This window comes from Delphinapterus leucas, chromosome X (genome assembly GCF_059928025.1).
Source record: "Delphinapterus leucas isolate spDelLeu-1000000601 "Yukka" chromosome X, BTC_Dleu_Yukka2, whole genome shotgun sequence".
NCBI classification, from domain to species: Eukaryota; Metazoa; Chordata; class Mammalia; order Artiodactyla; family Monodontidae; genus Delphinapterus; species Delphinapterus leucas.
This window is the reverse complement of record NC_143150.1, coordinates 66,663,908-66,677,217: the sequence shown is the minus strand read 5'-3', so window position 1 is coordinate 66,677,217 and position 13,310 is coordinate 66,663,908. Positions and strand designations below refer to the sequence as shown.

General features: G+C 37.5%; 1 protein-coding gene across 19 annotated transcripts in view; it reads right to left on the bottom strand.

Annotated features, from left to right (window-relative positions):
- The window catches only part of ATRX (ATRX chromatin remodeler), a 242,183-nt gene that overhangs the window by 185,193 nt on the left and 43,680 nt on the right, over window positions 1–13,310 (bottom strand). For 10 of the 19 annotated variants that reach the window (XM_089904338.1, XM_089904339.1, XM_022580863.2 and 7 more), the window contains one exon: window positions 3,944–4,056. In XM_089904338.1, coding sequence (XP_089760464.1) covers window positions 3,944–4,056 — 113 coding nt within the window. Of the gene's footprint in view, window positions 1–3,943; window positions 4,057–11,055; window positions 11,087–13,310 lie in introns of all 19 variants that reach the window. The other 9 variants (XM_022580857.2, XM_022580851.2, XM_022580859.2 and 6 more) reach the window with 1 other exon arrangement.

The following is a 13,310-nucleotide window of genomic DNA, read 5'->3' as shown; positions in this document are numbered from 1 at the left end:
CACTAGTTAGGTTTCTTTATTGTGATGATTTGGTTTGCAAATTTGAAACCATGTGGATACAATGAAGACTGATCAACTGAGTACATAAACTGAGGATAATGGGAGCCATCTTTCTGTTGCAGTAAGAAGTTAAAATACAAAAAGAGGAAGACTAGAATGGTGTCTGTAGTCCAAAGTAAAATTAAAAGTATCAATATCAGTGCATGAAAACATAACACATATACTGGCTTTCTCTGCTAAAGGGCCTGGAAGCAGACATCCTGGCGGCAATAAGCACATCATACACCCAGATATTGCTTTCTAAATACCATATCCCACTAAAAGGAATCAGAACTCCTTGGAGAAATAACTGATTCCAGGGCTGGGGAAGGGACAGTGCAAAGTAAATAATGAACATCTTGTGAGAGCAGAAAGTAAGAAAGTGCTCAAGGTTGATGAAGACTTGTGAAAAGGTCTGCAGGAGCCATACAAAAGGGGTTCCCACTAGCCAATACTGGTACAATTTGGATATTAAAATAATGACAGTAAGAAAATGTTCATGGAAAAAGAAAAAAAATAGTATATACTAATGTAAACAAATGAATACAGAGCGTAGAAATGTAAACTTCTCCCTTATAGTAATATGCCAACTAAAACATAGGAGGAATGATAGATCAGAACATCATGATTTTGAACCCATCATAGTAACATATCATTGAGCCACAAGAATCGTGAATGGATGTGGTGTAGGCAGAATTTCTAGGAATGGTCCCCAAGATTTCATGATCCCGAATCTTGAGAACCTGTGAACGTGAGGAAATAACACTCCCATGGTTTTGCTATGTAAAATGGCACAGTTGACCTTAAAAATGGGAGCTCATTGGGAAGTGGTGAGAAGGAGGGGGTCTAGTCTAATCACATGAGACCTTTAAAGTAGAAAAATGACTCCAGCTCGTGCAGAAGGTGCAGAGAAGCAAAAGGATTAAGTCAGAGAAATTCAAAGCATGAGGAAGACACATGTTTTTGATGTCTTTATAGATGGAGGGGGCCATGTGAGAGGAAATTAAGGAGCTGAGAGGATCCTGGCCAATAGTCAGCAAGAAATGGGGACCTCAGGCCTACAACCACAATGAACTGAACTCTGCCAACAACCTGAAAGAGCATGGAAATGGATTTTTCCACAGAGTCTCCAGAAAGGAACATAGTCTTACTGTCACTTTGACTTAGACCTTGTGATTCCCTTAGCAGAGCTCATCAAAATCCACCTAGACTCCAAACCTACAGAACTATGAGATAATAAATTTGGGTTGGGACTTCCCTGGTGGTGCAGTGGTTAAGAATCCACCTGCCAATGTGGGGGATGCAGGTTTGATCCCTGTTCCAGGAAGACCCCACATGCTGCAGAGCAACTAAGCCCATGTGCCACAACTACTCAACCTGCGCTCTAGAGTCCGCAAGCCACAACAACTGAGCCCACATGCCACAACTAGTGAAGCCCGCACACCCAGAGTCCTAGAGTCCGTGCTCCGCAACAAGGGAAGCCACTGCAATGAGAAGCCTGCACACCACAACGAAGAGCAGACCCCGCTTGCCACAACTGGAGAAAGCCCACGTGCAGCAACGAAGACCCAATGCAGCCATAAATAAATAAATAATCTGGGTTGTTTTAAGATGCCAAGTTTGTGGTAATTTGCAGTAAGAAACCATAAAAGCTCACTACTGATGATGAAAAGAATACCTAAGGGGGCTTCCCTGGTGGCGCAGTGGTTGAGGGTCTGCCTGCCGATGCAGGGGACACGGGTTTGTGCCCCAGTCTGGGAGGATCCCACATGCCGCGGAGCGGCTGGGCCTGTGAGCCATGGCCGCTGAGCCTGCGCGTCCGGAGCCTGTGCTCCGCAACGGGAGAGGCCACAGCAGTAACAGGCCTGCGTGCCGGAAAAAAAAAAAAAAAAAAAAACCTAAGTTAATTTCAAAGTAATCTTCAACAAATTAGTTACAAAGGAATAAATCATACCTTTACAGTGGCTTAACTTAGAAAAACAACCATAACCAAGTAACCTAAGTTAACATCACCAATAAACAGGGAGATTACATCACGTGCCTTGTGATATGATGCATGGACAAGAACATAATGCCACTTACATGGCAATCCTGCCAAAAATTAAAAATCCCAATCTAATTATAACTAATCAGACAAATCCACATTGAGGGACAACCACCAAAATAATACATCTGTACATTTGAAAAATGTTATGGTTCCAGCTTGTTTCAGATATGAAAAGGCTAAAGACCAAATAACTATTTACAATGTGGCATCTTCAACTGGATGCTGTACTTGTGGGGGGCGGAAGTTACCTATGAAAACACTGTTGGGGCAATTTATGAATTAAGACTACGGACTGTGGATTAGATAAAAGTACATATTTCATTTTATTCACCTATTTATCCCTCCCATTGTTATTTGTAACTTCCTGTATTTTGGTGTCACCATTTCGAATTATTTTCCTTCTCATTTAAGAAAACCCTTTACTATTTCCTCTAGTGTCGGTGTGCTGACATCAAGTTCTCACTTTTTATCTTTACTCCACCTTCACTTTTCAAAGATGTTTTCACTGAGAAAACTTTGACGCTGGCAATTATTTTCATTTCTCGCTTTAAATAAATCATTTCTTCATCATCCAGCTTCTAAAATTCCTGTCGTCAAATGAGCTTGACATCAGTGTTACTGTTGTTCAGAAACATTCAACATTCCAAAAGCAAAGACATTTTTCCTCTGGCTGCTCCTAAGATTGTTCTCTTTGTTCTCGTTCTTTAGGAGTTTAATTATGATATTCATAGTTGTAGTTTTCTATTTATCCTGCGTGGGGTTCATAGTGTTTCATGAATCTACAGCTTGATGTCTTTCTTCACTTTTATAAAATGCTCAGCGAGGGACTTCTCTGGTGGTCCGGTGGTAAAGAACCCACCTTACAATGCAGGGGATGCAGGTTCGATCCCTAGTCAGGGAGCTAACTAAGATCCCACATGCCATGGGGCAACTAAGCCTGTGCACCACAACTACTGAGCTTGCACACCTCAACAAGAGAGCCTGCATGCTGCAAACTACAGAGCCCTGGAGTCTGCGCGCCACAACTAGAGAAGAGAAAATCCTCACGCCACAGCTAGAAAGAAGCCTGAGCACCACAATGAAAGAGACGGCACACCACAACTAAGTCCCGACACAGCCGAAAATAAATAAAATAAATAAATAATAAATAAATCTTTAAACAAAAAAAAGAAAATGCTCAGTGAATATCTCATCTCATCAAACTCAGCTTCTGACCCATTCTCTCTTTTCTCCTTCTGGTAATCTAATTACACATATGGCTGAACTTTTCACTGTGATCTACCACTCTTCACCCTTTTTGTACATATTGTGTTTGTGTGGAAGTACGTGTGAGTGTGTGTGTGTGTGTGTATTCACCTTTTATATATGTGGCTACCCTTAAAAGCCTCAAAACAAATGATGGTAATCATCATATATGATACAAGATACTTTTAAAAAGGAAAAATGGAGGTAGAGAGGAGATGTTGTTTTTTATTAAAAAAAATTTATGTACCAAATCTACTCAAAGAAGTTATCAAACAATATAAAAATGTAACTCATAATACATGAATAACTTCTAGGATAATATATTTCTGTACTATTCCTACAACTTCTAATACTATCTATTTTAAACAGATAACCTCATCACCCACCTCTATAAAACATTTCTATTACACACAAAACCCTAAGTATATGCTTCTCTAAGCACCTATAACCATAAAACCTTATACTTTTTACTTATCTGAATTAAAATCTCAAGTATCAGATATTATCTAACTACTAGATACACAGGGGCTATTAAAGACTTTAATAACTGCACCTGCTCAAAAATAAATGGAAAATAGACTAGAAGATGTTACACATCCTTTTTCAATTTACCTGTGCTTTGGTTCATCACAAGTCTTGGAGGAGAACTTGTTTCTTCAGATTCTTCTGATGAGTGTGCCAGAAAGTCATGAAGCTTCTGCACCAATGTATTCAACTTGCTTTCACTGTCAAAATAAAAATTTAAAGAATATCCTAACTTACCAGGTCATATAGTAAATTAAATATAAAGTTTAACAAACTGAAAATATATCTACACTGTAAGTGGTCTGAAAGAATGCATACTTAAAATAAGAATTAAAGAAAATGAATTTTCTTTATTTCACTGAGGATATGAAAACATGAGTAACAAAATCTACCTGTACACTTATCTACAATCAAAGTATAATTCAAGGACTGTGATAAACCATAATGGAAAAGAATATGAAAAAGAATGTATATATATGCATATATGTATACCTGAATAACTTTGCTGTACACCTGAAACTAACACATTGTTAATCAATGATGCTCCAATATAAAATTAATTTTTTTAAAAAAAGTATAATTCAAGGACTGTGATAAACCATAATAGAAAAGAATATGAAAAAGAATGCATCTATATACATATATGTATAACTGAATCACTTTGCTGTACAACAGAAATTAACACAACACTGTAAAATAACTATACTTAAATAAAATAAATTAAAAAGTACTAATCAAGGAAAATGCTGGTAGTATGAGATTTTGCTTTACATCATTTAAAATAATAATCCAGTAATTTATCAAATATATTTCCTGAGCACTTAGTCTCTGGAAGCCTTCAGTAGTTCTTTTGTTTATTATTCTATTTTCTGCTTAGAACAGAATAAATGTATAAATGACCAACACTAAGATGAATAGAACAGGACCTAGAAGAGCTCACAGATTCCCATGGAAATATTTATATAACTAAATTATCACAGCATATCCTATTAAGTTACGTAATAAGTGTATCTGTAATCCAACAAACAGGGTTATAAAAAGTTAAAAGTTTAGGGCTTCCCTGGTGGCGCAGGGGTTGAGAGTCCGCCTGCCGATGCAGGAGACACGGGTTCGTGCCCCGGTCCGGGAAGATCCCACATGCCACGGAGCGGCTGGGCCCATAAGCCATGGCCGCTGAGCCTGCGCATCTGGAGCCTGTGCTCCGCAACGGGAGAGGCCACAACAGTGAGAGGCCCGTGTACCGCAAAAAAAAAAAAAAATAGTTGAAAGTTTAAAATGCAGAAAATAAACATATACCCCATTTCTAATAAAAGATTTCCTAAACTGAAAAGCAAGAAAGAAAACAGATAAAACTTATTTCATTGGAATTCAAAACTTCTGTGTATGAAAAGATAACATCAAGAAAGTGAAGAGACAACCCACATAGCTGATGACAACTATTTTCAAATCATATATCTGAAAAGGCATTAATAATCCTTTTATAGGGCTTCCCTGATGGCACAGTGGTTGAGAGTCCGCCTGCCGATGCAGGGGACACGGGTTCGTGCCCAGGTCCGGGAAGATCCCACATGCCGCGGAGCGGCTGGGCCCATGAGCCATGGCCGCTGAGCCTGCGCGTCCGGAGCCTGTGCTCCGCAACGGGAGAGGCCACAACAGTGAGAGGCCCGTGTACCGCAAAAAAATAATAATAATAATAATAAATAATAAAATAATCCTTTTATAAAATATATACCCTTTTAATAATGTAAAGAATTCTTACAATTAAACAGTAAAACGGCAAATCCAATTTGAAATGGGTTTTAAAGAACTTAGATATACAACAACTCAACAACAAAACACCAAACAACCCAACTGAAAAACGGGCAGAAGACCTAAATAGACATTTCTCTAACGAAGACATACAGATGGCCAGCAGGCACATGAAAAGATGCTCAACATCGCTAATTATTAGAGAAATGTAAATCAAAACTACAATGCAGTACCACCTCATACCAGTCAGCATGGCCACCATTAAAAAGTCTACAAATAACAAATGATGGAGAGGGTGTGGAGAAAAGGGAACCCTCCTACACTGTTGGTAGGAATATAAGTTGGTGTAGCCACTGTGGAAAACAGTATGGAGGTTCCTCAGAAAGCTAAAATAGAATTACCATATGATCCAGCAATCCTACTCTTGGGCATATATCCAGACAAAACTATAATTCAAAAAGATACATGCACCCCTATGTTCATAGCAGCACTATTCAGAATAGCCAAAACATGGAAACAACCTAAATGTCCACCAACAGATGAATGGATAAAGAAGATGTGGTACATATATACAATGAAATACTACTTAGCCATAAAAAGAACAAAATCATGCCATTTGCAGCAACACGCATGCAACTATAGATCACCATACTAAGTGAAGTAACTCAGGAAGAGAAAGACAAATACCACATGATATCACATATGTGGAATCTAAAATATGACATATATGAACCTATGTATGAAACAAAAACAGAATCACAGACATAGAGAGCAGACTGGTGGTTGTCAAGGGGGAGGGGGTTGGGGAAGGGATAGCGTGGGAGGTTGGGGGTAGCAGATGTAAGATTTTATATATAGAATGAATAAATAACAAGGTCCTACTGTATAGCACAGAGAACTATATTCAATATCCTATGATAGACCATAATGGAAAAGAATATTTTTAAAAAAGAATGTATATATATTTATAACTGAATCACTTTGCTGTGCAGCAGAAATCAACACAACTTTGTAAGTCAACTATACCTCGATAAAAAACAGAAGTTAGATATACAATTCTAAGAATATACACAAATAGGAAGCACATGAAAAAATGCTCAAGATTATTAATCATTAGAGCAAAATATAAATCAAAACCACAATGAGATACTATTTTACACTCTTTAGAATGGATATGATAATAATTTTTTAAAAAATAAGGGTTGGCAAGGATGGAAAGAAATTGGAACTTACGTACACTGCTGGTGGGAATGTAAAATGGGACAGTCAGTATGAAAAACATTTTAGTAGTAATTCAAAAAGTTAAACACAGAGTTACCAAATAACCCAGCAATTCGACTCCTAGATATATACCCAAGAGAATGAAAACATATGCCCACACTCAAAAAACTAAACACAAAAGTTCATAGCAGCAATATTCATAACAGCCAAAAAGTGAAAAGTACCCAAATATCCATCAACTGATGAAGAGACAATGGGATATTATACCCCAATTAAAAGGAATGAAATATTCATCTATACTAAGCACGGATGAACATTGGAAACTTTGTGCTAAACAATGCAGACACAGGGCTTCCCTGGTGGCGCAGTGGTTGAGAGTCCGCCTGCCGATGCAGGGGACAGGGGTTCGTGCCCCAGTCCAGGAAGATCCCACATGCCGCAAAGCGGCTGGGCCCGTGAGCCATGGCCACTGAGCCTGCGCATCTGGAGCCTGTACTCCGCAACGGGAGAGGCCACAACAGTGAGAGGCTTGCGTAGTGAAAAAAAAAAAAATGCAGACACAAATTCCTACATATTGGATGATTCCATTTATATATGTAAAATGTCCAAGTAGGCAAATCCAGAGAGGCAGAAAGTAGATTAGTGGGTGCCAGGGGATAAAGGAAGGGGGAAATTGGGTGGTATAAGTTATCTTTTGGGGGCAATGAAAATATTCTAGAATTAGAAAGTGGTGACAATTGTACAATATTGTGAATTTAGTAAAAACTTTAAAAACTAAATTATATACTAAAATGGTTTAAATGGTTAATTTTATTTTATGTGAATTTCACCTCAACGGAAAATGCAAAATAGAGGAAGGCATTCAAGAGTGTATGTAAGTAGGGCTTCCCTGGTGACGCAGTGTTTGAGAGTCCACCTGCCGATGCAGGGGACACGGGTTGGTGCCCCTGTCCGGGAAGATCCACATGCCGCGGAGCGGATGGGCCCGTGAGCCATGGCCGCTAAGCCTGTGCGTCCGGAGCCTGTGCTCCGCAACGGGAGAGGCCACAATGCGAGGCCCGCGTACCACAAAAAAAAAAAAAAAGAATGTATGTAAGTAATAAAACTTTACATAAGAAATAAAACTTCTGCATGCAACCTCCAAAAACATAATCAAAATTTAATAGGCAAACTCATCTGAAAATAAAGAGATAAAGATTCTTATTATACTAAATAATACTGGGAATTCCCTGGCAGTCAAGTGGTCAGGACTCCATGCTTCCACTGCAGAGGGCACGGGTTTGACCCCTGGTGGGCGAACTAAGATCCCGCACACCATGTGGCATGGCCAAAAAATAATAACAATACTAAATTCCCAGTAGATAAATGAATAAAAGACAAAAAATTTTTTAAAAACGGAATATAACTGTGTAACCAAAAAAAATGGGAGAAAAAGCACACCAACCTCACTAATCATCAAAAGAATGCACATTAAAACATTAGGGGCTTCCCTGGTGTTACAGTGGTTGAGAGTCCGCCTGCCGATGCAGGGGACACGGGTTCGTGCCCTGGTCCGGGAAGATCCCACATGCCGCGGAGTGGCTAGGCCCCTGAGCCATGGCCACTGAGCCTGTACGTCTGGAGCCTGTGCTCCGCAAAGGGAGAGGCCACAACAGTGAGAGGCCCGCATACCGCAAAAAAAAAAAAAAAAAAAACTTTAGGAAACAGGTAACATCTCAGTCAGGCCTTCATGGGCCAGATACCACCCTGATTCAAGCAGGGTGCTGGGCTCCAAACCCAGTGGCCCCTCTGTACCATTTTTCTACGTTTGGTTAGGAAGATCCCAAGATATTTAGTGAACGAAAAAGAAATGAAATTAACAGGCATACTGCAACTAGACATTGTGTGTGGGATTTTGGTTGTTTTGGTGGAGAGGGTTGTTTTAAATAATCTTAAAACAAACTTGACTCTAGAATATAGGTACCAAGAGGGTATGGTTTCTACTTTTTGCCATAACCTTCCTTTGGAAATGAGCCAAATGTACAAAAAAATTATCATCAAGTCACTCAGTATCCTTAATCTTCAATTAGAGAATGGAACCAGAGGAAAAGATGCTACATGTCAACCAATGGCACACAATATTCCTGGTAACCAAAATCTAAAAATAAGAATGGACGATGTCATTCTACATCTTGTTTCATCAACAGATTACCAAACAGCAAAAGCGCTGTACTTTAGAAATGAAAGAGTACAGCAAACCAGCATAATGATTATCGCACTCATTCCTAGAATTCACAGCAATCCAACCACAAAGCCAGCTATCACATGAATTCATACTGTATCTGAACAACGTCAAGACTATGGATAAATCAATGCAGCCCATTAATAGTACCTCAATATGCAAAAATTAAAACAAGAGGATACAATCAGAATTTTTTTGTTCTCTGAAGGACAGCATTCTTAGGAATGAACATATTTGTGTAATATTATACATTATGAGACCAGCTATAAGTCCAATGGTGAAAAAAAATTGATACTTAAAAAACTTGCCCACTCATTTGAAAAATCCTCTCTAAGGCCAGATGTGATATTTGGAAATAGCCAAATGTCATTTAGAGTCAAGTATGGTGAATAATGAAAGATTATCAAGTGCATTAAAAATAGTTTTTGCCAAAATTCAAAGTATTCCTGAAGACTTAATTTCTTGCATGTCTTCTAAATTGGTTACAAAAGGAGAGTTCTTGAAGTATCCTCAGGAATGACATCATCATTGGTTTCAGTATGGCCTCCAAGGGTGACTATTTAGAAGGGAAATATTCATTCATTTATAAAAGCTCTGATGTCAGCTTTTAAAATCTGCCTCATTTCTAGAGTCATACATTGGAGATGGTCCTTGGAATTGAGTCTTATTTGTGGAAATGATATTTTAAACACACCAAATAAACTGTTTAAAAGACAACACTTATCAACCCTTTTGTAAATTGAAGGATCTTTTCGTAAGGCAAAACTGCACACATTAACTTATCAGTTTTATAATTGTGAACTATTCTAAGTTATTTTTATTAAATCCAGACGTGGCTGTCACTCTCTTCCTCCTCCACCAAAATGTGAAGCTTACTCCACCAGTACTATACACTACTTAATTCTAGGTTCTAGGTACAAGTCCTTAAAATGATCCTTAAGAGTAGTTAAAAATCTTGATTGAAGAAGAATCTGATCAGCCTTCATACTCACAAACACACAATTACAACATGGGCTTGATGTAAATGACCAATGACATCTAATCTACCTATCTTCAAGAGGACCAAAAAAATTCTAAATTCCTAATGTAAGCTAACCATATCATAAATAACTGGATTTCAGACAAGTCTTAAGTACTAATGTCAGTGTTTTTAACTATGGGCCATTTTCTTCACCCTGAATGTTTTACAACATTTCTTCCATGAGAAATGTGGAGTTCTAAAAATTACTAGTGTTTCACCTCTTCTGCATTATTTGGAGAAGTATATGTGTAAAGGAGCTAGCCTTTTTTAAATTAAACTTTTCATTTTGAGATAATCGTAGATTCACATGCAGTTGTAAGAAAGATCCTGTGTATGCATTACCCAGTCTTCCACAATGGTAACATCCTAAACTATTTTTCGGGAATTCCCTGGTTGGCCAGTGGTTAGGACACAGCGCTTTCACTACTGTGGGCATAAGTTCAATCCCTGTTTGGGGAACTAATATCCCACGAGCCTCATGGCATGGCCAAACAAAAACAAAACAAAAACTATTTTTCATTTTCCCCCATTCATCTACCTGCTCACACAGATGGGTGGCTGTCTTCTAGCAATGGACCATATAGAGTCTCTAAAATTTGGACATGTGTTCATGAGTATACTGACCAAAAATGGTCTTTTTTATAAACAAATCATTGGTAATTAACTTTACATTTTTGTTCACTTAACAACTGTTTAAAATAGTACATTATAATCCAAACTGGAAAAGAAGAGTAAACTTATCTTTGTCCACAGATGACATCTTACATGTACAAAACCTTAAAGATACCACAAAAAATTCTTAACAGTTAATACACAAATTCAGTAAAGTCGGTGGATACAAAATTCACACGCAAAAATCAGCTGCATTTTTCCAAACTAACAATGAACAATCCAAAAAGGAAATTAAAAAAACAATGCCATTTACAATAGCATCAAGAAGAATTAAGTATTTAAGAATAAATTTAACCAAGGAGTTGAAAGACTTACGGAAAGCTGCAAAACAGGAAAACTTTCACTGCTGAAAGAAATTAAAGACACAAATAAATATTGTTAAGATGACAATACTACCCAAAGTGATCTAGAGATTCAATTCAACTCCTATCAAAATTCCAAGTTTTTTCACAGACACAGTAAATTCCATCCTAAAATTCATGATGAATCTCAAGGAATCTTGAACAACCAAAACAGTTGTGAAATACAACAAAATTAAAGAACTCACAATTCCTGACTTCAAAACTAACTGCAAAAGCAACAAGGATTTACTGTATAACACAGAGAACTACATTCAATACCATGTAATAACCTATAATGGAAAATAATCTGAATATATATATATATATATATATATATACATATATATATATATATATAAACTGAACTACCTTCCTGTAAACCTGAAACTAACAGAATATGGTAAATCAACTATACTTAAATGAAAAAAACAAAACTAACTGCAGAGCTAAAATAATCAAAACAGTATGGTACTGGCAAAAGGACAATCATATAGAACAATGGAATAGAGAACCCAGAAATAAAGCCTTGCATATATGTGGTTAACTGATTTTCAAGAAGGGTATCAACAACATTCAATGGGAAAACGACAGTCTTTTCAACATGGGGTGTTGGAAAAAATGAATAACCAAATGCAAAAGAATAAAGTGGATGCCTGCTTCACACCACATACAAAAATTAACTCAAGATGCATCAAAGACCTAAAAATAGTAGCTAAAACTATGAAACTCTTCAAAGAAAATAGAGGGGGAATCTTCATGACATTGGATTTCGTCATGCTTTCTTGAATATGATACCAAAAGCACAGACAACAACAAAAAATAAACTGGATTTCATCAAAATGAAAAACTTTTGTGCATCAAAGGTCACTATCAAGAGAAGAAAAGACAATCCACAAAATGGGAGAAAGTATTTCTGAATCATATATCTGAAATGGTATTGATAACCAGAAAACATAAAGAAATCCTATAACTCAACTCCAAAAAAACCAAACAACCAAATACAAAAATGGGCAAAGGCACAGCAATCAGATAAGAAAAAGAAATAAAAGGTATCTGAATTGTAAGAGAGAGGTAAAATTGTGATTATATGCAGATGACATGATACTCTATACAAATATTCCTAAAGAGGCCACAAAAAAAACTATTAGAACTAATAAATGAATTGAGCAAGGTAGAAAGATACAAGATTAATATACAGATAGCTATTGCATTTCTGGGGACTTCCATGGTGGTCCAGTGGCTAAGACTCTGCTCCCAATGCAGGGGGCCCTGGTTCGATCCCTGGTCAGGGAACTAGGTCCCACATGCCGCAACTAAAAAGATCCCGCATGCCGCAACTAAAGATCCTGCATGCCACAACGAAGATCTCGCACACAGCAATGAAGATCCCACGTGCTGCAACTAAGACCCAATGCAGCCAAATAAATAAATAATTTTTTTTTAAAAAAGAAAAAAGAAATCTGTTGCACTTCTTTACACTAACAATGAAATATCAGAAAGAGAAAGTAAAAAAAATCCGATTTAAAATAGCATCCAAGGAGTTCCCAAGCGATCCAGTGGTTAGGACTCAGTGCTTTCACTGCCATGGCCTGGGTTCAATCGCTGTTCTGAAACTAAGATCCTGCAAACTGAACGGTGCAGCCAAAGAAATAAACAAAACTTAAGATAATTTTTAAAAATAAATAATATGATACAACAGCATACAAAAAAATAAAATACCTAGGAAAAAACCCTAGGAGGTGAAAGACCTATACCCTGAGAACTATAAAACATGGAAAAAGGAAACTGAGAACTAGGAAAAAGGAAACTGAAGTTGACTCAAAGAAATGGAAAGATATCCCATGCTCTTGGTTTGGAAGAATAAATATTGGTAAAATGGCCATACTATCCAAAGCAATCTACAGATTTAATATGATCCTTATAAAATTACCCATGACATTCTTCACAGGACTAGACCACATAATCCTAAAAGTAACAGGGAACCACAAAAGACCTGGAATTGCCAAAGCAATCCTAAGGGAAAAGAACAAAGCTGGAGGCATAACTCTCCCAAATTTCAAACAATACTATAAAGCTACAGTAATAAAAACGGTGTGGTATTGGCACAAAAACAGACATACAGATCAATGTGACACAATAGAGAGCCCAGAAATAAACCCACACACCTAGGGTCAATCAACCTTCAACAAAGGAGGCAAGAATATACAATGGAGAAAAGACAGTCTCTTC